The 24237-nt window shown below is 41.6% G+C and overlaps 2 protein-coding genes across 2 annotated transcripts in view; one reads left to right on the top strand and one right to left on the bottom strand.

The window, feature by feature from the left end:
* Positions 1 to 139: 139 nt before the first annotated feature.
* ORMDL2 (ORMDL sphingolipid biosynthesis regulator 2) lies at positions 140 to 2585 on the bottom strand. Its single transcript, XM_026002002.2, has 4 exons — positions 2506 to 2585; positions 1542 to 1716; positions 1242 to 1393; positions 140 to 643 (listed from the first exon to the last, which is right to left on the bottom strand). The coding sequence occupies exons 2-4, from the start codon at positions 1713 to 1715 to the stop codon at positions 508 to 510; spliced, it is 462 nt and encodes a 153-aa protein (XP_025857787.2). The 5' UTR covers position 1716; positions 2506 to 2585; the 3' UTR covers positions 140 to 507.
* A 143-nt stretch (positions 2586 to 2728) lies between these two features.
* Positions 2729 to 24237, top strand: part of SARNP (SAP domain containing ribonucleoprotein) — a 50785-nt gene continuing 29276 nt past the window's right edge. The window contains exons 1-7 of the mRNA XM_026002003.2: positions 2729 to 2961; positions 15167 to 15266; positions 18015 to 18061; positions 18286 to 18353; positions 21998 to 22049; positions 23070 to 23143; positions 23571 to 23599. Of these exons, the coding sequence (XP_025857788.1) occupies positions 2926 to 2961; positions 15167 to 15266; positions 18015 to 18061; positions 18286 to 18353; positions 21998 to 22049; positions 23070 to 23143; positions 23571 to 23599 (406 nt within the window). The 5' untranslated portion in view covers positions 2729 to 2925. The remainder of the gene's footprint in view (positions 2962 to 15166; positions 15267 to 18014; positions 18062 to 18285; positions 18354 to 21997; positions 22050 to 23069; positions 23144 to 23570; positions 23600 to 24237) is intronic.

Below are 24237 nucleotides of genomic sequence, written 5' to 3'. Positions count from 1 at the left end.
CACCTCCTACAGGACCAAGGGAGAGGGGATAAACAATACTTTAGAGAAGTTTTATACAGTAAGTTGCTATTCCTTGTTTCTTTCCTAGCCTATAAGGACATTTCCCTACCCTTCCTGCTGACCAAACTGTAGCCATATCTGGAAAGAAAAAAAAAAAGTATCTTTATTATAAGGAAAATACACAGCAAAACAGAGCTGGAAAGTGGTGTGGGTAGAAGATCTAGAAAAAAAAATCACAAAACAAGCTGCTCAGTTACCAAACGAGCTGTTTAAACATGGCTTCCTGCTGTGAAGGAGAGTGATTGAGCCCTTATCTTTCCCACCTTTCCTGATTCAAAAAAATCTGCTCTTAGGGCTGGGCCCCGGGAGCCCCATTTTCCAATCTGTTCTCTTCCTGGAGTTGGGGAAAGGTTATATAGTTCTCAGGCTTTCAAGATGCAGAAGACAATACGGAGAAGGAAAGGATGTTCTAGCCCTTTGGTCCAGTGTTATCCCCAGCCCTATCCCTCAGTATTTGTTGATGCCAAAGAGACGAACCCCATGGAATTGGGGTAACTTAGGCAGCAGTACGCTAAGCAATGAGGCTGTGTTGATGATGAAGTGAGCAGCATCATACTTGGTGTAGAAGCTGGCCAGGAGGTAGCTGGGGAGAGAAGAAATGCGTTGAGTGAAGTTGGCTTTCCCTATTCATATTTATCATCTTCCAGTGACTTCTATTTTAAATGACCAGTTTTATTGCATGTAGTCCTAGAATATCTGAAAGTATTCCAGCTAAATTAACAGTATTTACTTTGGGGTTGGGGAGAAAATCAGCACCTTTAACTGGAGATTTATAAGTTAGTGTTTTTGAATTGTTAATGACATGGCAAATGACAGCTGAAGCCCTTATGACTCTATGCCTATATGAGAGTTCCTTTGCTTCCATTCCCCACAGTTTTCACAGATCTATATCAATCTGGCTTTCTTTATTCACTTCCTTTGGAAGTGTAAAACCATTTGGTTTTACTTGGGTGTTTTTTCAGTCCTTTCTGCATTCCCATACCACCAAAGAGGCAGCAAGGAATGCTTGACTACTATTTCCTACTTTTTACTGCTCTCCCTAGATTTAGACCATACCATAATATCTTCAAAGGGTCTAAGAGTAGTCTGCTCTTTTAAAGCTTCCCAGGGTGGGGGTGGGGGCGGGGGGGTGTCTGCACCGGACACTTGGAGCATTTCCCATTATCTCCCCCTGGACTCACAGTACAATAGGAGAGATGCTGAGGAATTTGCGGGAAGAGGTAAATTGGAGCCCGTAGTCCATCTGTTCCCAGTGTGTCAGTAGCCGAGCCTTCCCTTGGTCAGGGGTCTCAAAGGGTGTCCCTTTCACTGTATGTAAGAAGACATACATAGCCTAGGAGGAAGGAAGGGGGCAGTGTGAGGAGGCAGAAAATAGTCCTTCAGCCCATGAATTATGCTGAGATCCCAAAAGGAAGACAAATGATTTTGTTTTTGATTGGGAAAGGCCTGGGTTGGGTATAAGGGTGTGGTTTAGTGCTCACCAAGTTATGGATGACGTTGGTCAGGGTCCAGACAACAGGTATGCTGAAGAAGGGGATGCTGAGTAGAACCACATGCAGCAGTCCTACCAAGATGATGTAGGCCAGCCAGATGCCCCGGCTATTCATCACGCGAGTGTTGGGGTTTACTTCGCTGTGTGCCACCCCCACATTCATCCTACCACAATGGGGGGTCAGGCAGGAGTCCAACTCAATTTCCTGTCAACCTCTCTGAGTTTGTTCCCACAAATTGTCTCCTAAGTAGTCCAAATCCCCTGAACTCCACTGGGAAGAGCTTCCCCACTGTGCACAAAGGAAAAACTGAAAACTTGGGGAAGAAAATTTAAAAGGCAAGACAGGCCCTCTCTACTCTTACTCACTGTGATCCTTAAAAGTTCAACCGTAACCTGAAGGGGTGAGCCTAGGCTTGGGGCAGGGAGTCCTGGCAGCAGGGGAAACCAGGAACGCGGGGTGAGCAGACAAGACTCCTTTAGTCCGCACCTTCCTCGGGGGCTTGCCATCGTGTCTCTCATCCCCGTGGCCTGTAAGCAGGCCGCGTCCCAATCCCTTTCTCAAGAGCGGGGCGCTGCCCAGTATTTCCCCTCCTGGCTTTTCGACGGAGCTAGGAAGGGACCTGCGTGCAGCATCTCGAGAGATGGAGCCCTGTCCCCGATTCCAGGGGCGTCCCTGATCATCTGAACTTGGCCCTTTAAAATCGTGCTTGTCGACGCCGAGTTGTGAAGCCTATCTGGCCAGTCCGGCTTTCCTTAAAACTGCCCAAAACCTGGTGTTGAGCCCGCCTCGCGCGCCTCCCGGCTTCCCTCTCGGGCGTCGTCCGTCGGCCGGCCTCGGGGCTCCCTTAGGAGCTCCTCTACGGTTCTTAGCCGACGCTCCAGGCTTCCCCGCCCCCGCTTCTCGCCTCCCCGCGTTTCTCCTCAGTCCCCTTCCAGGTCCTGGCGGCCCCTACCTGCGGCTTCCCCAGCGGGTCCCACTCGAGGCGCGGCGTCCGCTCCCACACCTGCGGTCTCCAGGAAGCCGCCGCCCCCGCCCAGCCGCCCTCCCCCTATTGGTGTAACGCGGTCAGCGCTGCCGCCACCCATTGGCTGGCAGTTTGCGACGGGGCCGCGCGATTGGCCGCCGTTTCCGCCGTTCGGACCGCGCAGGGCCCGCCCCTCCCCCGCCCCTCCCCCGCCCCGCCTACGGAGAGAGCCGGGGGAAGCCGCCGGCCGGGCGAGCGCGACGTCCGCTCAGAACTAATGGGAGGGGTTGGTAGTGTGAAGCGGGAGTAAGAGCCACCGCGATTGGTCCGCGTGGCTCGCTGCGCCTAGGCGGGAGCTCCGGGAAGCGGAGGCCGCGGGCGGGGGTAGCGGCCTGGAGGGGCGGCAAGATGGCGGCGGAGACGGTGGAGCTCCATAAGCTGAAGGTACCGTGAGGCGGGGCGAGGCTGCCTTCGGCGTTCTGGGGACTGCGTTCTGCCGGCCGGCTTGCGCCTTTTACTACGTGTCCGCCTTGCCGGCATTTCCACTTCGCTTCCTGGCTCCCGCCGTAGTTCTTTTCTTTTGTGCCTCTGGTCTTGCCCACTACGCCTTCCCGAATTTCCCACTTCTCCGTAGGGTTTTGCGGCATCTTTGCTATTTCGGCTCTTTCTTCGCCCTCGTATCATCCGTCCCTTCCCCGCCGGGTGTGCAAGTGCTTCCAACTGCTCCGCTCCCTTCTCGGTTCTCGTCAGAGCTGCATTACGTCAGTGGTCCCCCCTTTTGCCCCGCGCTGGAGCCAGGACCCCTTTTTCTTCCTGGGTCGACGCGTTCCCGTCCGTTTTCCCAGGCCGGCATTCCCGTCCCCTATGACGGCAGCTTTGTGTGTTTCTCCCCGTCCGCCTTTCGGACACGATCCAGAGAACGCGCCCACTCCTTTTTTTTTTAGTGGGGTTACGCCCTCGGAGCTAACTGAAATCTGAGGAGAGGCCTCGGGAGCTAGGCCTCTCAGACGCCAGCGACCTCGGGGAACTCGGGTCGTGAAGGCACAGCACCTGGGATCCAGCAGTCCTCGGATTCCCCGCCGCCCCCCGCCCCCCCCCCCCCCCCCCGCCGCCCTATCCTTACCAGCGGGAACACTGCTCACTCTTAACTGTGATGTTTTGGGAGAGCCCTAGGTTTCTCTCTCTCCTTTTCATCTCGCGGAGGGCCCTGCATCTCGTGGTGTCACCACTGGGTGACACTCTCAGTCACAGGGCGGTTTTAAATGGTGTCTTTTGTGAATCTTGGTAGCTTCCGCACATTGGGATGATTATTTTCCTGAAGAAGAGAATAGTTTATTTTAGGGTCAATTGAGAGAATATCTTGATTACTTGTCCATTTGCGGCTTCACAAGTAGTTTTCCCATCAGGTACTTTGGTCCCATCATCCTGGGAACCTTGGACAAACCAGGCTGATTTAGCCAAAGCTGTAAACTGATCCTTTAAGACTTGAAGAGCTTTTACAAAGGAGTAAGGAGAATAAGGGTGGGGAGGGCACATGCTCGTTGGCAGCAGTTAGCCTTTCTGTGAAATCTGATTTTTCACCCATGGATTCTGAAGTGGATTAGTGGGTTTTCACATATCCTGGAGTTGCTGTTAAGTTGGTAGCACTGAAACATGTGGGTTATATCAGTGGTCTCCTAAGTCGACGAGTGAAGAAAATTGAGTAACCACCTCTGTTGTATGTGTTAAATAAATTATGTTCTGTGATACTGTTAGGTATGTTATAAAATATACACAGAAAAGAAAGTTGGCTTTTTTTTAAAGAGTTTATTCCTTTATTTATTTGAGAGGGAGAGTGTGAGCAGAGGGAGAGCGATAAGCAGACTCCAGCCTTAGTGTGGCGCTGGGGCTCAATCTTACAGCCGTGAGATAACAATCTGAGCTGAAATCTAGCATGGGACACTTAACTGACTGAGCTACCAGGTGCCCTGAAAAGAAAGTTTTGAGTGAATGAGACAAAAAGGAAATATGAGTAGGAGATTTAATATTTTCTTTTTATTAATTCCACTTTTAAAATACCCGGAGTAAGTCACTAGTCTTGAGACTTGCCTTTATGGATTTTGTGTTGGTTTATGGAGTGTTTCTTTCCATAAAATCTGATGGCCTGAAAAGGATGCACCCTTTTCTTTTTTTCTTAAAGATTTTATTTATTCATGAGAGACACAGAGGCAGAGACATGGGCAGAAGCAAGCTCCCTGTGGGGAGCCAGATGTGGGACTCTATCCCAGGATCCCAGGGTCACACCCTGAGCCAAAGGCAGATGCTCAACCACTTAGCCACCCAAGCACCACCCCCCCTTTTTTTAATATGTATTTCTTTTTTAGAGAGGGAGAGAAGGGGAGATGGAGAGAGTCTCAAACAGACTCCCGGTTGAGTGGGGAGCCAGACATTGGGCTCAGTCTCATGACCCTGAGATCATGACCTGAACCGAAATCAAGAGTCGGAAGCTTACTTGATTGAGCCACTTAGGGTGCCCCTGAAAAGGATTCACTCTTTTAATCACATTTGCTTGTCTTTGCTTTTTCTCTAGAGCACTTCTTAACCTTTTGGAGGTCACAGATATCTTTGAAACTCTGATGAAAGGTATGAACCCTCTCCCCAGAAAAAGGCATGTACATATACTTTGCATGCGATTTGAGGGGCTTCATAAAACTACTTTGTAGCCCTGAGGAGTCCGTGGACCTCTGGTTAAGAACTTATGCCTTTAATTCTGACTTCCAGGACAGTTAATGTTTGGTTCCACTGTTGATCTTGATGAAGTGATCCTGACTTTTGGGTTGACAAGAGTTTTATCTCTTTTTTAAAAACTCTTTCCAGTTTTATAAAGAGTTTGGGGCTTTTGTATGGAGTCTCAGAAAAGAACAAGCTTTGAAGTAGGAGGGAAAAATATCTGAATTCTTATATAAGTTCACATCAACAGCAAATTTCTGAAGTTTTGTAGAAATGCAGTCATTCTAACACAGTTGGAGAAAAAAAACAATGTGGGTGAAAAATGTCTTGAACTGTAGTGGTACCAGATTTCTAGTCAACGGTGAAAAAAGGGATTACTGCTGAGGAGAGAACCACAAGGGTGTATAGTGTCAGAGTGTTGAGAACAGTGAGACATTTGTAATATTGACGCATAAAGCTCATTTATGTTGGTGGTTGAAGATAGTTTGGAAAAAAAAAAAAGGAAATGAACTGTGTGGCCATAAATGTAGAACGGAGTGATACTGAAAAGCATTTTAACTTGTGTAAGGTGGTTTGGTTTTTGTCATGTGGGCAGAAGATGAGGAGCCTTTGAAAATTTGAAAGGAAGAGCTGATGCAATCAGTTTGTATTCTTTTGGCAGTGAGGAGGATGGGGTCTGGAGAGAGAGATTTTACCAGTTATATTTTTATTATAATAATTACTCTGCGGCTTAAAACCTTTTGATTATATTCCTGTCAATCTCTCCAGTTTCTGTTTTTACACTTCTCATCACAGTAGCTTTATTTCATTTCATTCCTCAGAATAGCTGTATTCATTAATTACTAACACTATGTGGCATTTACTATGTGGCAAGGTCTGGTATATACACACACACACACACACACACACATATATGATATATGATATGTGTATCATATACATCAACTGATTTAATTTTCATAGTAACCCTGTAAGGTAAATGCTTCTATTATCTCCATTTTTAAAAAAATGAGAAAAATGGAAGCTCGGAGAGATTGAGTAACTTGCCTTAGTACACAGAGCTAATAATAAGTGGTGACTCAAATCCAGGTAGTCTGTCTCCAAAGTCATATTCTTAATCACTGCACTACTGCCTTTCTTTACCTCAGAACCCAGAACAGTTACACATGCTTTTGGCTAAAGTGCTCCTGCCCGCTCCATACTCCCGTACCTTTGTCTTACTCAGGCATCAGTCAAATATCATTTACCCAAGGAGCCCTTAGGTAGGATAAGTTCTCCATATCCACACACATGATCAGACCACTTTTTAAATGCTTTCATAGGACCCTGTTCTTTTTTTTTTTTGTATTAAACATGTATATGATCATTGGTTGCTTTATTTTCTTACTAGATTTTAAACTTCATGTGGGCAAGAACTCTTTCTCTTTTTTGTTCATTTATTCTAGTGTCTAGGATAATGCTTGATGGAGTGGGTGCTCAATCACTGTCAAGTGAGTAAACTTAGTAAGACCCGAAATAAGCTGGTGGATATTAGAATAGGAATGAATTTGAAAGAAATTTGGGATATAAAATTGTAAGTATAGATGAGTTAGATGTGGGAGGAATGAAAGATGAATCCAAGGTTTGAGTAGTCTAGGTTGAGAGGAGAAGCAGCCAGTTTTGTGCAGCAGAAAAGATAAGTTCAGTTTTGGGCTTAAGTGTCTTTGAGATTTGCACTTGGAGATGGCTGATAGTCAGTTGGAAATGTGGGTCTCCTTTTCAAGAACTGCAAGCTGATAGTAAAGATTTGGTACATATTCAGAAAATATTTATGGAGTGCCTACCATGTGCCAGCTACCATAGGTTCTCGACGTATAGCAATGAACAAAGCAGACAAAATTCTTGTCATGGAGTTTATATTTTACTGGGGGAAAGCTCAATAAATAAGTAAAATTTATAGTATGTCAAATAGTGATAAGGTCTATAGAGAAATATAGGAACGGTGTTAGGTAGTAGTAGTAGTACGGTGGGATTAAGGGTATTGACATTTTAAATAGGGTGACTAGGGTGACTAGGGAAGGCCTTATTGAGAAGGTGATGTTAAATTAGAGACTCAGAGGTAGAAGAGTGAGTCTTATGCAAAGTGTTATGCGAGGACCTGATAGGTGATCTTTAGGACTCTGGCTTTGACCTTTGAGATAGGTTACCAGTGGAGGGTTTTTGAATAGAGGGATGACATTCTGACTTTAATTTTTTTTTTCCCTGACTTAAATTTTTAGATCACTCTGGATACTTTGTGGAGAGTAAACTTTAATGAGGTACCAGGGCTAAGAGTTACAGTAATCTGTATAAAAGACCAGAAAGGGGATCCCTGGGTGGCGCAGCGGTTTGGCGCCTGCCTTTGGCCCAGGGCACGATCCTGGAGACCTGGGATCGAATCCCACGTCGGGCTCCCGGTGCATGGAGCCTGCTTCTCCCTCTGCCTGTGTCTCTGCCTCTCTCTCTCTCTCTGTGTGACTATCATTAAAAAAAATAATAAATAATAAATAAATAAATAAATAAATGAATAAATAAATAACTGACCAGAAAGGATTAGATTCTGTATATACAGTAGTTCCCCCCACCCCATTCATGGGAGATATGTTCCAAGACCTCCCAGTGGCTGCCTGAAACCTAGGGTACTGGGATGCCTGGGTGGCTCGTGGTAGAGTGTCTGCCTTCGGCTCAGGGCGTGATCCCGGGAATCCAGGATTGAGTCCTGCATTGGGCTCCCTGTTAGGAGCCTGCTTCTCCCTCTGCCTGTGTCTCTGCGTCTCTTTGTGTCTCTCATGAATAAATAAATTAAAAAAAAAAAAAAAGAAAGAAAGAAACTCAGGGTGCTGAAGCCTGCATATACTGTATTTTTTCTATAAATACATATCTGTAATAAAGTTTATAAATTAACAGTAACATTAATAACACTAACAAAATAAATATACTCTAATAAAAGTTACATGAATGTGGTCTCTTTCAAAACATCTTACGGTACTATACTCACCCTTTTTGTGGTGATGTGAAATCAAATGCCTACACGATGAGATGAAGTGAGGTGAATGATGTAGGCATTGTGACATAATGTTAGGCCATTATTGACCTTCTGATGATGTGTCATAAGGAGAATCATATACTTCTGGACTGGATAACTGAAACCACGGAAAGCTAAGCTGTGGATAAGTGGGGGGCTACTGTATTTTAAAGGTGAAGCTGACAGGATTTGCCGGTGATTGGATTCTGGGATTGAAAAAGCTTTTGATAAAGTGGAATGAGAAAGCCAAAGGAGTCTTGGTGAATATCGGTATTTATAGGGCTAGATAAAAGAAAAACTAGCAAGGAAAGAGAAAGATAGAGCTTGTGCATGAGAGCAGTGCTGGCATTTTGGTAGTTAAGATAGGGCTGAAAGTCAGACTTAAACTGGCATATTTTTTAACTGTGATTGTTAAGCAAATTATTCAGTGTCTTTAAGCTTCATTTTCCTAATTTCTTAGTTTATAAAGTGGGGTCATAATGCCCACCACATAGATTTGTTGTGAGGATTAAGTGAGGAAATCACATTCAAAGTACTTAATGATTTATCTGTCATATATTTGTACTGGAAAATAAATTTCAGTTTCTATCATATGGAATGTTATAAATGATATAAGATGTCTTTGCACTCAAAAATGTGCAAACTAGATTGAAGGATAACAGATGAAAAATTTGAATTAAAATTCAAAGATTTGTGGGGCACCTGAGTAGCTCAGTCAGTAGGCTCAGGTCATGATTTCTAGGTCCTAGGACCTGGAGCCCCATGTTGGCCTCTTTGCTCATCAGGGAGTGTGCTTCTCTCTCTCTTTCTCTTTCCCCCCCTCTGCCCCTCCTCCCTGCTTGTTCTCTCTCTCTCTCTCTCTCTCTCAAATAAATATAATCTTTAAAAAAATTAAATTTTTGTAAGCCAGAAGTCACAGGAATGAATGATTAATAATGCCAAATGTATTATGTGGTCAGTTGATTGGTCCTTCCCTGTAGGTTAGATAGGTAGAATAGAAAATACTTTATTGATACTAAAAAATAAATTTTTTACTTATTTGGTTTTATATATATATATGTTATATATTTTTTATATGTATATATAGAATAGAAAATACTTTATTGATACTAAATAAATTTTTTACTTATTTGGTTTTACATATATATTCGATATATATTTTTTATATATATATATATTTTATTTATTTATTCATGAGAGAGGTAGAGACACAGGCAGAGGGAGAAGCAGGCTCCCTGTGGGAAGCCTGATGTGGGACTAGATCCCAGGACCCTGAGATAACAATCTGAGCCAAAGGCAGATGCTTAACCACTGACCCACCCAGGTGCTCCAAAATAACATTTTTTTCAAAGACTTTTAATTTATTGGGATCCCTGGGTGGCTCAGCGGTTGAGCACCTGCCTTTGGCCCAGGGCGCGATCCTGGAGTCCCAGGATCAAGTCCCACGTTGGGCTCCTGGCATGGAGCCTGCTTCTCCCTCCTCCTGTGTCTCTGCCTCTCTCTCTCTCTCATGAATAAATAAATAAATCTCAAAAAAAAAAAAAAGACTTTTTATTTATTTATTCAGAGGCTGAGACACAGGCAGAAGGAGAAGCAGGCTCCCTGCAGGGAGCCTGATGCAGGACTCGATCCCAGGACTAGAATCACGTCCTGAGCCAAAGGCAGACACACTCAACCGCTGAGCCACCCAGGCATCTCAAAAGAACATATTTTAAAAGCCAGACATATTGAGTGAATTTTATGGTATGTGAATTATATGTCAATAAGGCTATTAAAAAAAGAGTTAAAGAACACTATATATAGAATAATAACATTAATGTAAAAAATAATGCAAATACACACTCCATACAGATAAATTACTACTGGCTGAATCTGGGAAGAAGCAGCTTACTGATAACAAATGTAGAAGGCAAACTTTTTACCATACGCCCTTTTGTACCTTTAGAATCATAAACTTGTACATGAATTACCTATTCAAAAACTAATTTCAAAAATTTTATTTTTTGTTGGGGCACCTGGGTGGCTCAATGAGTTAAGTGTCTGACTTCAATTTAGATCATGATCCTGGGGTCCTGGATCGAGTCCCACCTCAGGCTCCCTGCTCAGCAGAATCTGCTTGTCCCTCTCCTTCTGCCCCTACTCCTACCCCTCCCTTGCTCATGCTCTCTCTTTTGCTCTCAAATAAATAAAATTCTTAAAAAATATATAACCAGGGGATCCCTGGGTGGCTCAGCAGTTTAGCGCCTGCCTTCGGCCCAGGGCATGATTCTGAAGTCCTGGGATCAAGTCCCACATCAGGCTCCCTGCATGGAGCCTGCTTCTCCCTCTTCCTTTGTCTCTGCCTCTCTCTCCCTCTCTGTGTCTCTCATGAATAAATAAATAAAATCTTTTTTAAAATAATAATAAAATAAAATGTTATTTTATTTATTTATTTATTTATTTATTTATTTATTTATTTATTTATTTATTTTTTAAATGTTATTTTAAAAAATTTAAGGTAGGGCAGCCCGGTGGCTCAGCGGTTTAGCGCCGCCTTCAGCCCAGGACGTGATCCTGGAGACCCGGGATCAAGTCCCACGTCAGGCTCCCTGCATGGAGCCTGCTTCTCCCTCTGCCTGTGTCTGTCTGTCTGTGTCTCTCTCTCTCTCTCTCTCTCCCTCTCCCTCTCTCCCTGTGTCTCTCATGAATAAATAAATAAAATCTTAAAAAAAATTTTAAGATACATACGTATAAAAATGGGTAAGATTTGATATTATAAGTTAGTTCTCAATGTAGGCTTTAAAAGATTTTTGTTCTACTACTAAGGTAATTGTACCAAAATGAAAAGTGAAAAGAAATGAGCAGAACCCATAATATAATAACTAAAGTAATACAGTATGTAAAAACTCTATGTAACAATCTCATTTGACCAGAAAGGGGACATAGAGGTGCTGAGAAGACCACTGAATGAGCCCAAAGATCTGGGTTTAGGGACTGAGAACTGTTGGGGGCTGAGATTTTAGTGACCAAGGGCAAATGGCAGGGCCATTGGTCAGCAGTGATGGATGCTACACTACTAGTTGTACCAGTTTGTCAGTTCCCAAGTGTAGATTAGCAGCCTATGTAGAAACCACGATTCCATTTCCTGTCAACTGGGAGGTTTTTGTTTGTTTGTTTGTTTGTTTGCAGGTGTTGCCTATATCTAGGCATAATTTGGGGGAAGAAAAAGAAGGGAGGAACAATTCTGTTAGAGAGTTGAAGTTTGAATTGCCTAAGTATTTACCAAAGTGTTAATTTAAACCAGGAAGGGGTAAGGAATGGAGGCTTCTGTGGAAGATTGGGGTTATAAGAAACGAGTAAAGTTGTATTGCTGGGCAGCCCCGGTGGCTCAGTAGTTTGGCACCACCTTCAGCCTGGGCTATGATTCTGGAGACCCTAGAGATCCTGGATCCCTGCAGGGAGCCTGCCTCTCCCGCTGCCTGTGTCTCTGCCTCTCTCTGTGTGTCTCTCATGAATAAATAAACAAAAAATCTTAAAAAAAAAAAGTTGTATTGCTCTGTAAACAACAAGCACCCTCTAAACACACACACACACTAATGATATATTTAAAGTGTTAAATGAATATATAACACAGTGTTATATTTTAAGTGTTAAGTGCTGGGGTTACATAAGACTTTTGTTTTCTTCTGTATTTTTCAGAATTTTCAAACTATTCTACAGTAAGCATAACACTTTTGTAATAAACCAAGAAAATATGTTTTTAAAAGATTTTATTTACTTTAGAAGGAGAGAGCATGAGTGTGCAATGGGACGAGCAGAGTGGGGGAAAGACTCTTAAGCCAACCCCAGGCTTAGCAGTATGCCCTAGTGCTGAGTCCTACATAGTGCCTAATCCCACGACCCGAGATCATGACCTGAGTCCAAACCAACAGTCAGAAGAATTGGGTGCTCAACTGACTGAGCCACTCAGGTGCCCCAGCAAAACTTTTTAAAGTGTAACCTAAATCACAAGCCTTGTTCTCCAGGAAGCTGAAAGAAAATGAAAGAACAAAGTACCAATGTGGGAAAGATACAGGTTCTTAAGAAATGGACCTTAGAGATCACTTAGAGTTTAGATTCTAGGTTAATAGTATTCAGGGTATGGTCTGCAAGCCAGTGCTGGGTCATGAATCGTTAGCGGTTAAGTCAAAAAAATGCTGAGTAAGCATTTAGAAACTTAGAGCAGTTTGGTGTCACTGCTACATCCAAATGTGTGATGATTTTTATAGTAATTGGTTTTTATTTTTATTTTTTTATAAAAGTATTGAAAGTATTAGTCCATCTGGCTGAAATATTAAAAAGTTGGCAGCCCCATCAGTCTGCCTAATTAAAAATATATTGATCTGTGAAATTCAGAAATCTGAGAAGCAGAGATTCTAATATTGTCTAATCCTTCACCCAGTGTCTAACACTTATGAAGTGCTTACCAGCTGCCAAGCACTGTTGTAAATGCTTTACAAATATTTACTTATTTAATCATCCCAATAATCCCATGGTATAGATGCTGTTGCATTTCATAGGAAACTGAGGCACAGGGAGGTTAAGTTAGTCATCCAAGGTTACACAGCTGTAAGTGGTAAAGCTGAAATTTGAACCCAGGGGACTTTTTTTTTTTTTAAATTTTTACTTTATTTATGATAGTCACACACACACAGAGAGAGAGAGAGAGAGAGGCAGAGACACAGGCAGAGGGAGAAGCAGGCTCCATGCACCGGGAGCCCGATGTGGGATTCGATCCCGGGTCTCCAGGATCGTGCCCTGGGCCAAAGGCAGGCGCTAAACCGCTGCGCCACCCAGGGATCCCAAACCCAGGGGACTTTAGAAGGGGGAGCATTTTGTGCTTTTAGTGAGTGATTTATCTACCATGTTTCTCAAAAGGAGTGCTGTTGGTTTGTTTGTTGGGTAGGAGAGTTCTCCGCAGAGTATCCCTACTTACCTGACCTCACTGAATGCTCCACCCGCTCAGTCATTGTGTTGGGGGGAAAAAAGCTCCCCTCTCCATTTTCAAATGCTCCCTTGGTTGAAAGCCTTCCAGAGATGCCTAGCATATTCCCTTAATTGTAAAATTCTTTCTTCTGTAGGGATCTGCCTTCTGACCTCTCCTGGTTGATCTTAGATCTGTACTTCAAAGCCATTGAAGTCTTCTTTCAGTGCCAATCTATTTGTGCACTGATTTGCATATTGGATTTCTAAAGCCTTCCTTTTCCTGCTTGTTCTCCTTGGATCAGCATGTCATTATGCTTCTTAAAATAAGAATCAATCATTTAGAATAGATTATTTTTCAGTTACCATAACCCAGAATTTGGTAGCAAATCATACCATTAACCCTCTTTGTACTTGTAATTATCTAAAATCCTGAGGTCTTCAGGATTACTGTTGAGTCTGATCTTGCTCATCTGGTTTTTAAACAATTTAAGTTTTGAATCTAAATGAAATACTTTATTTATTTATTTATTTATTTATTTATTTATTTATTTTTTAATGATAGTCACACACACAGAGAGAGAGAGAGAGAGAGGCAGAGACACAGGCAGAGGGAGAAGCAGGCTCCATGCACCGGGAGCCTTTATTTTTTATTTATTTATTTATTTTTTAATGATAGTCGCACACACACAGAGAGAGGCAGAGACACAGGCAGAGGGAGACGCAGGCTCCATGCACCGGGACCCCGACGTGGGATTCGATCCCAGGTCTCCAGGATCGCGCCCTGGGCCAAAGGCAGGCGCCAAACCGCTGCGCCACCCAGGGATCCCTAAATGAAATACTTTAGGGATGCCTGGGTAGCTCAGTGGTTGAGCACCTGTGTTTGGCTCAGGGCGTGATCCAGGGTCCAGGGATCAAATCCCACATCGGGGCTCCCTGCGAGGAGCCTGCTTCTCTCTCTGCTTCTGTGTGTTTCTCATGAATAAATAAAATCTTAAAAAAAAAATAAATGTAATGCTTTATAGGGATACCTGGTCCTTCCAAATTGAATCTTCTTTTTGGCTCATTGTTCTGTGAAGAGCCTCCCCTTCTTGTCCTCCCTGCCACTTAGTTCTCTCAGTAATCCATCAGGTCTTCCTTCCTCCTTCTGTTATTCACAGAGTTGATAAGCATACCTATTTCATGTTTAGTCAAGTTACTGATTTAGAACTCTTACATAGAACTTGATAGCATGCCATTGGATATTCTTTCCATTTTGACATAGATCCTTTAATCGATTCATATTGACATTAAACTAGATAACACATCTGACTAATTCTTCAGGGGTCAGACTTGTATGCATGTAAATAGTAGATTGCAGTAAGAGATAAAAGTAAGAAGAATCTACTTTTAGATACTTAAGTTTTCTACTTAAAGATTGATTTTAAAAAAATTCTTTTGGGATCCCTGGGTGGCGCAGCGGTTTGGCGCCTGTCTTTGGCCCGGGGCGCGATCCTGGAGACCCGGGATCGAATCCCACGTCGGGCTCCCGGTGCATGGAGCCTGCTTCTCCCTCTGCCTGTGTCTCTGCTTCTCTCTCTCTCACTGTGTGCCTATCATAAATAAATAAAATTAAAAAAAAAAAAAGATTTTTTTTTTCTGTATGCTAGCTGGTACAGTAATGGGGGGAGGTGCTGCCCCTCAGAAATAGCTAGGGATTTGTAATAATAAATAGTTGCATGAATAGGAATTTTATTAGAGTAAGTTTATTCTTCACCATCTTTTAGAAAAGTCCTCTTGCATATTGAATATTATTAGAGAGAAGTGGCCCATCTTTGTGGATCTGGAGATTTAGTGGATTTAAGAGCGGTAGTTTGGGAATTGAACTTTTTTTTCTTGTGAGAACTACCTTATTTATTTATTTAATCATTGGGTTCATTCTGTTAACTAAGGAAAAGCTTTATTCTTTTTTCTCAGCTTGCCGAACTAAAGCAGGAATGTCTTGCTCGTGGTTTGGAGACCAAGGGAATAAAACAAGATCTCATCAACAGGCTCCAGGCATATCTTGAAGAGCATGGTGAGTGTTTTGTAGAGGCAGAGTGATATGAGAGAGGGGATTAATATTTAGGCTCTGTCATGTGGAATATTTCTCCTTTTCCTTTAAGCTGTTGGTGATATAAGCTCTTTTTTTAATTAAAAAAATTTTAAAGATTTTATTTATTTATTCATGAGAGACACAGAGAGAGAGGCAGAGACACAGGCAGAGGGAGAAGCAGGCTGCATGCAGGGAACCTGATGTGGGACTCGATCTTGGGACTGGGATCACGTCCTGAGCTGAAGGCAGACGCTCAACCACTGAGCCACCCAGGCATCCTGATATAAGCTCTTAATTAACTGTATCAAAACTCTTGATCATCCAAAACAGTGGTTATAATGCAAAGAAATATACCCCTCCCCTTTTTTTTAAGACACTAATTTTATTTCAGTAAATTGTTTAAAAGGAAGTATGCTAAAACAGGTATCATTAGATTGAAAATTGGGAGATTTGAAATCTGCTACCTCTTTTTTTTTTTTTTTTTTTAATTTTTATTTATTTATGATAGTCACACAGAGAGAGAGAGAGAGAGGCAGAGACATAGGCAGAGGGAGAAGCAGGCTCCATGCACCGGGAGCCCGACGTGGGATTCAATCCCAGGTCCCCAGGATCGCGCCCTGGGCCAAAGGCAGGCGCCAAACCACTGCACCACCCAGGGATCCCGAATTCTGCTACCTCTTATGCCAGAAAGTTACTCATAACTTTGAATAGTCACTGTTTAAGTGACTAGGTGTCTGTTCTGATCTATGCAATGAGACAAACGTTTCCATACTTGAAATTGGTAAATCTAAGGAATCTCTGGTTCCTTCTAACTCTGACATTCTATAATTCCACTTTTTAAAAAATAAACAAAACCAGCTTTATTTAAGGCATATTATCATTCCAGGTTGTACAAGTTCCTGCTAAGTTTTATTTATTCCCTTTTATTGCTTTTACCCCAACTCCTGTAAGCAGCTATTCTAATGTGCTTGATATGTTTTTTTTGTCTTTGTCCTTGTAAACCATGTAGTGTTGTTTGGAATACAATGTTTTTATATAATTGGTAGTGAGGCCATAGCCTTACTTTAGTTCTCACTTTTTTTTTTCTCTAAGTACCGTGGTTTTTTTGTTTTGTTTTGTTTTGTTTTGTTTTGTTTTTAAGATACATTCATATCTGTGTGGCTGTGGCTGTGTAGTCACCTAGTCTACTGATTCAAATTCCTGGATAGTGTTCTATCATGTATGGAATCCACTACGTTATACTTAATTCACCTGGTAACACCTATATTGCCTCCTAGACTACTACTTTCATATTCTTTTATATTTCTTGGTGAGTGTCTTTCTAGGCTATACACCCAGGAGTGGGATTACCAGTTAATATCTATTCATAAGGTATTCCTGATATGATTATGCACTGCCAAATTATTTTCCAAAATTGCTTTGTAAATCTACAGTGCCATCATCAGTGCATGAGGGTTCTTGTATCTCCTCCACACACCTAAACTTGGCACTATCCTGTCAAGTGGCTTCATTTTCATTAATCTGTTGTTCAGTTTACATTCCTCTAGTTATTAAAAAGTTTGAACATTTCTTGTGTTCATGGTTTGTAGGGTTTTTCCTTTGCCGTTTTTCTTTTGGGGTTCCCATAATTCACTTGTTAGTTTGCAGACATTTCTTTTATATTCTGGTAGCTGTTCCCTGTTGGTCTTTTTTTTTTTTTTTTTTATAAATTTTTAATTTTTATTTATTTATGATAGTCACAGAGAGAGAGAGAGAGGCAGAGACACAGGCGGAGGGAGAAGCAGGCTCCATGCACCGGGAGCCCGATGTGGGATTCGATCCCGGGTCTCCAGGATCGCGCCCTGGGCCAAAGGCAGGCGCCAAACCGCTGCGCCACCCAGGGATCCCTCCCTGTTGGTCTTAAACACAAATACTTTCTTTGTCATTTGTTTCTTTTTCCATGGTGTCTTAGTTTTGGAAAATCTGCAATTTTTTTTTTAATTTTTTTTTTTAATTTTTATTTATTTATGATAGTCACAGAGAGAGAGAGAGAGGCAGAGATACAGGCAGAGGGAGAAGCAGGCTCCATGCACCGGGAGCCTGACGTGGGATTCGATCCCGGGTCTCCAGGATCGCGCCCTGGGCCAAAGGCAGGCGCCAAACCGCTGCGCCACCCAGGGATCCCTGCAATTTTTCATATATAACTTTTACGTCAGTGTTTGGTTTTGTTGTTTTGTTTTGTTAAGATTTATTTATTTATTTATTCACGAGAGACAGAGATACAGGCAGAGGGAGAAGCAGGCTCCATGCAGGGAGCCTGACATGGGACTCGATATCGGGTCTCCAGGATCATGCCCTGGGCTGAAGGCGGCGCTAAACTGCTGGGCCGCTGGGGCTACCCTGCAGTGTTTTGTGGTTTTGGGTTTTTTTTTTGTTTTTTTGTTTTTTTTTTTTTTTTTAGAAATCCTTCCTCACCACTAAATATTAAAGATATTCTCTGTAACATTAATGTTATAGTTTGACCTTATTATGGTTTTTCAGTGCAGCTAGAGTTCAACTTTGTATTAATGTTAGGTAGAGAATAATACAGCTTTATCTTTTCCATGTGGAGCAGATTTTATGAGCATCAGATCTGCCTTCAACTATTGAATTTTATTTTGGGAAAGCAAAATGATTATAATTTTAGCCTAAGTACAGTGATCAAGATGGTTTTTTAGCAGGGCTTGACCTGAATATTTTAATATTCTTTAGCTGAAGAGGAGGCAAATGAAGAAGATGTACTGGGAGATGAAACAGAGGTGAGTTGGAGAGAGTAAGGTTAGTCACTGGCCTGGCAACATGTTGATACCTTGGCCACATTGCTTACCATCAATCATTAGAGGGCTTAAATGCTAACTTGTTAGGGGAGCATAGAGGGGGAATGAAGGTTCTGAAAAACTGGTTCATTTTTGAGTTCTAATACTCTTTTATTGTTGGGTACTTAATGTTTGTTTATATTAACCATTATTTCATTTGGTTTTAGGAAGAAGAACCAAAGCCCATAGAACTACCTGTCAAAGAGGAAGAACCTCCTGAGAAAACTGTTGATGTGTAACTATCCCTTTTTTATGATCTGAGTAAGGGCAGATAGTTCTGGGTTTTGGAGGGGTTTAGTCTTTCACTCTCTTTACTTCTTAAACCTTTCCATTGGCTTTTTCATTTTTCATTAGATCATACATTTTCAGAACATGGTCCCAGTGAAGCAAAGTGGTTTGTCTCTGGGTTATGTAATAGATAACTAGGACCAGGAAACTTCAATCTTAGATAAAGTTTAGTTCTAGCCTTTGTTGTAGGACCATAATAGATGATTCTTTTTCTGTATAGAGAAACATCTAGATTTTCTGTGAATAAGGAATTTTGTAAGGGAGGATGGTTCTGAGCAGAGATAATGTCTTTTAGGTAACACTTTATTCTCTCTCCCTTTTTGATTTACAGTGGAAGAAGGGAAGACAAAGTACTAGAGTAGAAAGTGGACCTTGATTTATTTAAACTATGCCACAGGGCAGCCCGAGTGGCTCAGCTTTTTGGCACCGCCTTCGGCCCAGGGCCTGATCCTGGAGACCTGGGATCAAGTTCAGCGTCGGGCTCTCTGCATGGAGCCTGCTTCTCCCTCTGCCTCTCTCTCTCTCTCTCTCTCTCTCTGTGTCTCTCATGAATAAATAAAATCTTTAAAAAAAACAAAACAAAACTATCCCACAGGTTGATCATAAACCTCTTTTTTGAGGGCTGTCAAATCCAGTAATTAATAACCGTTGAATCCTTTTTAACATTTTTGTTCCTCATAGCTGTATTTATGCATTTAATTATAAAAAATGATATATGTGCTTGTGATGTCAAATACTACATAGATAAGTATATAAACTGAAAATTATGTACCTCTTCACTCCACTCCCATCTGACTTTCCAGAGGTTTTCAATATATTTCTTTAGAATGTTATATGGAGAGTTTGTGTATGTATGCATGTACAGATACATATATACATACACTAGGCATATTGTGGGTTTCTTGATTATTCTCATGTCTTTTTATAAAGTCATTATATAATAATTTTTTTTAAAGATTTTATTTATTTATTCATGAGAGACACAGAGAGAGGCAGAGACACAGGCAGAGGGAGAAGCAGGCTCCACTCAGGAAGCCCAACATGGGACTTGATCCGGGTCCCCAGGAGCACACCCTAGGCTGCGGGCGGCACTAAACCGCTGCTCCACTGGGGCTGCGCTATAATAATGTTTTTATTAAAATGTTATATACAAGGCAGGGTTCTTTTTTTTTTTTTTTAAGATTTTATTTATTGGGATCCCTGGGTGGCTCTCTGTGACTATCATAAATAAATAAAAAAAATTTAAAAAAAAAGATTTTATTTATTCATCAGAGACAGAGAGAGAGAGAGAGAGGCAGAGACACAGGCAGAGGGAGAAGCAGGCTCCACGCAGGGAGCCTGATGTGGGACTTGATCCGGGGACTCCAGGATCACACCCTGAGTGGAAGGCAGGCGCTCAACCGCTGAGCCATCCAGGGATCCCCACAAGGCAGGTTCTAAGTGCATGTATTCCCATTTAGTCCTCACATCAACTGTATGAAATGATGTCATTATCTTTCTAAGTGGTAGGTCTCTTTTTTTAGCTTGCTATTGTGGGAAATGGCAAGTATATATACAAGTTATGAGAACAGTATAATAGACCTGTATGTACCTCTCACCCAGATTTAGTAGTTATCAACATAGAACCTTATTCTTTCTAGCAGCTAATAGTACTCCATTCTATTGATGAACAGTAATTTCAAACCAGTCTCCTGTTGATGGACATTTAGGTAATTCATAATAGCAAAAAATGCAGTGCTGCGTGTCTTTAAGCAGCTATATTTATACTTATGCAAGTGTGTCCATGTGATAAATTCCCTGCAGTGGATTTGCTGCATCACAGGGGATATACATTTAATGTTTCATTAGATTTTATCTAATAATACTGCTTTTGGCGGGAGGAAAGGGGCAGAAGGAAAGAGAGAATCTTAAGCAGGCTCCATGCCCAGCACAGGATCTGATGTGGGGGTTGATTTCACAGCTCTGAGATGATGACCTGAGCTGAAATCCAAATCAAGATTTAGATGCTTAACTGACCAAGCTACCCAGGCACCCCTAATAATATTGCTTTTTAAAGCCATATAGTTATCTTCCATCATAGGAGGTTTACGTTTAGATACAATGCCTTAAGGAAATGGCTTATAGAATACATTTAAAGTAGCAATGTTTTGGGGAACATCTGGAGGAAGAAGGAAGATGAGGTGAATACAATGATAATTGGCTCTTGTAGGTTAACAATGAAGTTTGAAAATTCGTAGAAGTTCATTATCCTTAGAATATATGAGATGTGTAATTCTCTTATTCAGAGCATTTGATTTTATTAATGAATTTCTAAACAAGGAAATTGAAAGTGTGTGTTAGCAGGGGTGATTTTGCTCTTTAGAGTGATGGTAGTGGTTAGACTGCAGTATGTTCAGAAAAGTTCTGGGTCCCTGTAGTTTGGAGAATGTCTCGTGACTGGTAAGGATAGAAATTTCTCAGTAAAGAGAATACATTTCCCATGAGTTCCAGAATGTGATGTGTATTTAATTGCTTGAGCTTAATTGTACCTGAAGTATCTGAAACAGAGCAGATGAATGTTCATTAGGAGATTCTCCTTCATCTTTGGCTTGAGGTTCTCCAGAAATACGTTAACTATTTCTAGTTTGATACCCCCCAACCCCCACTACCCCAAACCAGGGCAGTTAAGTACTGTAGGATGTAGTTACCGTCAGCAGGGGGCACCCATTACTTGTCTGTCAGTCCAAGAACCTCCAACAAAAGGATGGAGAGAGTAAGTTCCTGTTCAGAATTGCTTCCTCTGAAAATGCCATTAAACCATTACTACCTTTCAGGGCATCAAATGGGAAAAGTGTCCGGAATATTGGAACAAAGGCTGCCCATGTCTCTAAATGAGGGACCTTAATGAGACTGGTTATGACCCACAGTTTTATGGGAGTTGTTTGGTGGATGGTTAATGCCCTTCCATTTATCCTGGGTACTTCCGAACTTTGTCTCCCGCCCCAGTGGTCCCCCCTCTTTTGTTTTCTCTTAAACCTTTTGAATAGTAACTTAACCATGTTTTCCTAATTCAAACTCCCCTTAGTCTTCTTTCTTCCCACTCCCTTTGGCATTTTTATTTGTCTCACTTTGACTGTTCCAGCTGGAGCTAAAGTCCCTGTGGGAGAAATAAGGGATTTGTAAAAGAAGGAAACCAGAGCTTGTAGAGCACTCGTTAATTGTCGTTGTGATGAAAATTGAGAGCTGCCATTTAAATGAGGGTTAGAGGAATAGTCATTAGTCCAGAAGTAAATTTAAAGTTCCTGAAAGTAAAAGAAATGGTTTCCAGTGTCCTTTGAGTGTTTCCTTTCAGCCCAATATATTTAACCAGACTTTTTTCCTAATTCCTTTTTTATACTTTTGTAAAGTAGCTTTGTCTGCTATTTGAACTCTTAAATAGATGGCAGTTCGAGGAACTGAAGTTCTAATGAGCTTCATATTTTTTTTGGATTAAGGGGTGATGGAGAGATATGAGACAGAGGACAAGATTCAGGTGAATTCTTTCTTATATATTCTAAAGTTTTGGGTTAGAATATCAAGTTTCCTCATTTTAAAAAATTTCTTCTTTTCCAGGGCAACAGAGAAGAAAGTGGTAAAAATTACATCTGAGATACCACAGACTGAGGTAGGTGTTTTGCTCCCTAGTAGAAGAGCAGTCTCTATATATCTTTCTTATTTTTATTTTTTAAAGATTTTTAATTTATTTATTCATGATAGACAGAGAGAGAGAGAGAGAGAGAGAGAGAGAGGCAGAGACACAGGCAGAGGGAGAAGCAGGCTCCATGCAGGGAGCCTGATGCGGGACTTGATCCCGGGTCTCCAGGATCACGCCCTGGGCCAAAGGCAGGCACTAAACCGCTGAGCCACCCAGGGATCCCTATCTTTCTGTTTCTTACCTTTTATTCTACCTTTATAATCACTGAAAAACTGACTCATAAATAGAAAATCAGTATTGACAGATTTTGGTATTGATATATTTTTCTACTGTCAGCACTTGGGAAAATATTTGGGCTGGCATAGTCACTTTTGAAGCCCTAGTCTTTTCATATTTAGTACCTAGGCCTTAGTGGTAACTCTAAGATGTTTACAAACTAGAATAGAGTTTGGTAGGATTATCCATTGGAAGAGATGAAAAGTAATTAGGAGGATGTCACTACTTGATAGCTGGTAAGACTAAAATTTCTCTGGATTTTGTGTCAAGATCTCTGAAACTGGGCTCCAGTTGAGATCTCTGGGGTTTTTTGTACCTTTAAAGTAGAGATGACATAGGACAATGCTGCTTCATTTCTAACTGAAAGAGTACCACTACTGTTGGAACCAAGCTGTTCCTTTGATCCCTTTTCAAAGGTCAACCAAACACAGCTTTTGTCTTCTTGGCTTCGTGCAGAATGTGGGTTTTATTTTATTCCTTTCCTTTTGTTTTTGAGGCCATAGGTGTAATAATAGTCTTTTGTGTTTGTTTTCTGGAAAGGGCTGTTGAGTTAAACCCTGAATGGATAAAACCTGATATCCTCTAGGATTGTTGGTGCTCTCAGTTTAGACCTTATGAAATATACTCCTGATGTTCTAAAGATACACACTTCTAAACACCACAAAACCAGAAATTAATTTTTCTCTTCCCTTCTTTTGTCTTTTTATCACCTAGAGAATGCAGAAGAGAGCTGAACGATTCAATGTACCTGTGAGCTTGGAGAGTAAGAAAGCTGCCCGGGCAGCAAGGTGAGTGTCCAGCCTTTTGGATCTGAGACAGTGATAGTATGATGGGAGAGGGGCATGATCCTAGGTTTTAAATATAATTGTTGATTTTAAGCAAAATAGAAACCTTGCTGATAAATACTCATTTGGCTCTGTTCAGAACTTCTTTGCTGATTTGGATGGGTCTCATCAAGCAGGATTTTTTAATAGGTAAAAGGCAGGAACGCACTGTTACTCTCAATTTTGATAAGGTTTCCTTTAAGCTTATTCTCTGGTCTCTCTGTGAGAAAAAGTAAACTGAACCTCTTTCATGGGGTTGTTAGAATTAGCTAATGATTGCAAGGCTTGAGATCACAAGCAAGAAGTGCCATATGTACACTTGACACGGAGACAGACAACCAGGAGTGTGAATAGCTTCCTAAAATTTAGCATGTTTTTTTTTTTCCTACAGATTTGGGATATCTTCAGTTTCATCAAAAGGTAAGAAAAGACTCTTCTAAGAAAGTTCTCTTTATATTTTTACTTTCCTGTCAAAACATATTTCATGAAGCTAAACTTGTTAGCTTGAGAAGACTTGAAGTGCTTATAACATTCACCTTTTTGCTTTAGGTAAAACCATACTTAAGCCTTGCTGGACAATTTAGAGAAGGTGCTGAAGTATGAGAGAATAGGAGGAAATGTGAACATTTGTTTTTCTTTTTCTTTGACATCTTTAGAGAAGTTTTTAGTACCTTGTCTACTTATTCTGGTGTCTCACATTGGTATGTAATTGTGTACCTGTCTCGTGTTATACTGCCTACTCTAAGAGGTGAAACAGAAAAGAGAGTATCTTTTACCTCAACAGTCTTGTAATTCCTTCTAGGAATTTACAAAGAAATAATGTTGGATATGCTTACAGACTTAGGTAGCCATAAGGATTATCACAGCATTATGTTTAGTGATCTGTAACTAGCAACAATGTAATATGCAATAGGGAATTTTTTTTTTTAATTTTTTATTTATTTATGATAGTCACAGAGAGATAGAGAGAGAGGCAGAGACACAGGCAGAGGGAGAAGCAGGCTCCATGCACCGGGAGCCCGACGTGGGATTCGATCCCGGGTCTCCAGGATCGCGCC

The sequence above is a fragment of the Vulpes vulpes genome, unplaced genomic scaffold, assembly GCF_048418805.1.
Source record: "Vulpes vulpes isolate BD-2025 unplaced genomic scaffold, VulVul3 u000000697, whole genome shotgun sequence".
Classification (NCBI taxonomy): Eukaryota; Metazoa; Chordata; class Mammalia; order Carnivora; family Canidae; genus Vulpes; species Vulpes vulpes.
The sequence above is the reverse complement of the archived record's forward strand: the minus strand, read 5'-3'. Positions and strand labels throughout refer to the sequence as shown.

Bases quoted from the DNA above. Each gene is read 5' to 3' on its own strand.
- ORMDL2 (XM_026002002.2), bottom strand. From the start codon at position 1,715: ATGAATGTGGGGGTGGCACACAGCGAAGTAAACCCCAACACTCGCGTG. The intron at 1,394-1,541 runs GTGAGCACTAAA...CCTTCCTCCTAG, and splicing joins CCAACGTCATCCATAACTTG to GCTATGTATGTCTTCTTACA. The intron at 644-1,241 runs GTGAGTCCAGGG...TTCTCTCCCCAG, and splicing joins AGCATCTCTCCTATTGTACT to CTACCTCCTGGCCAGCTTCT.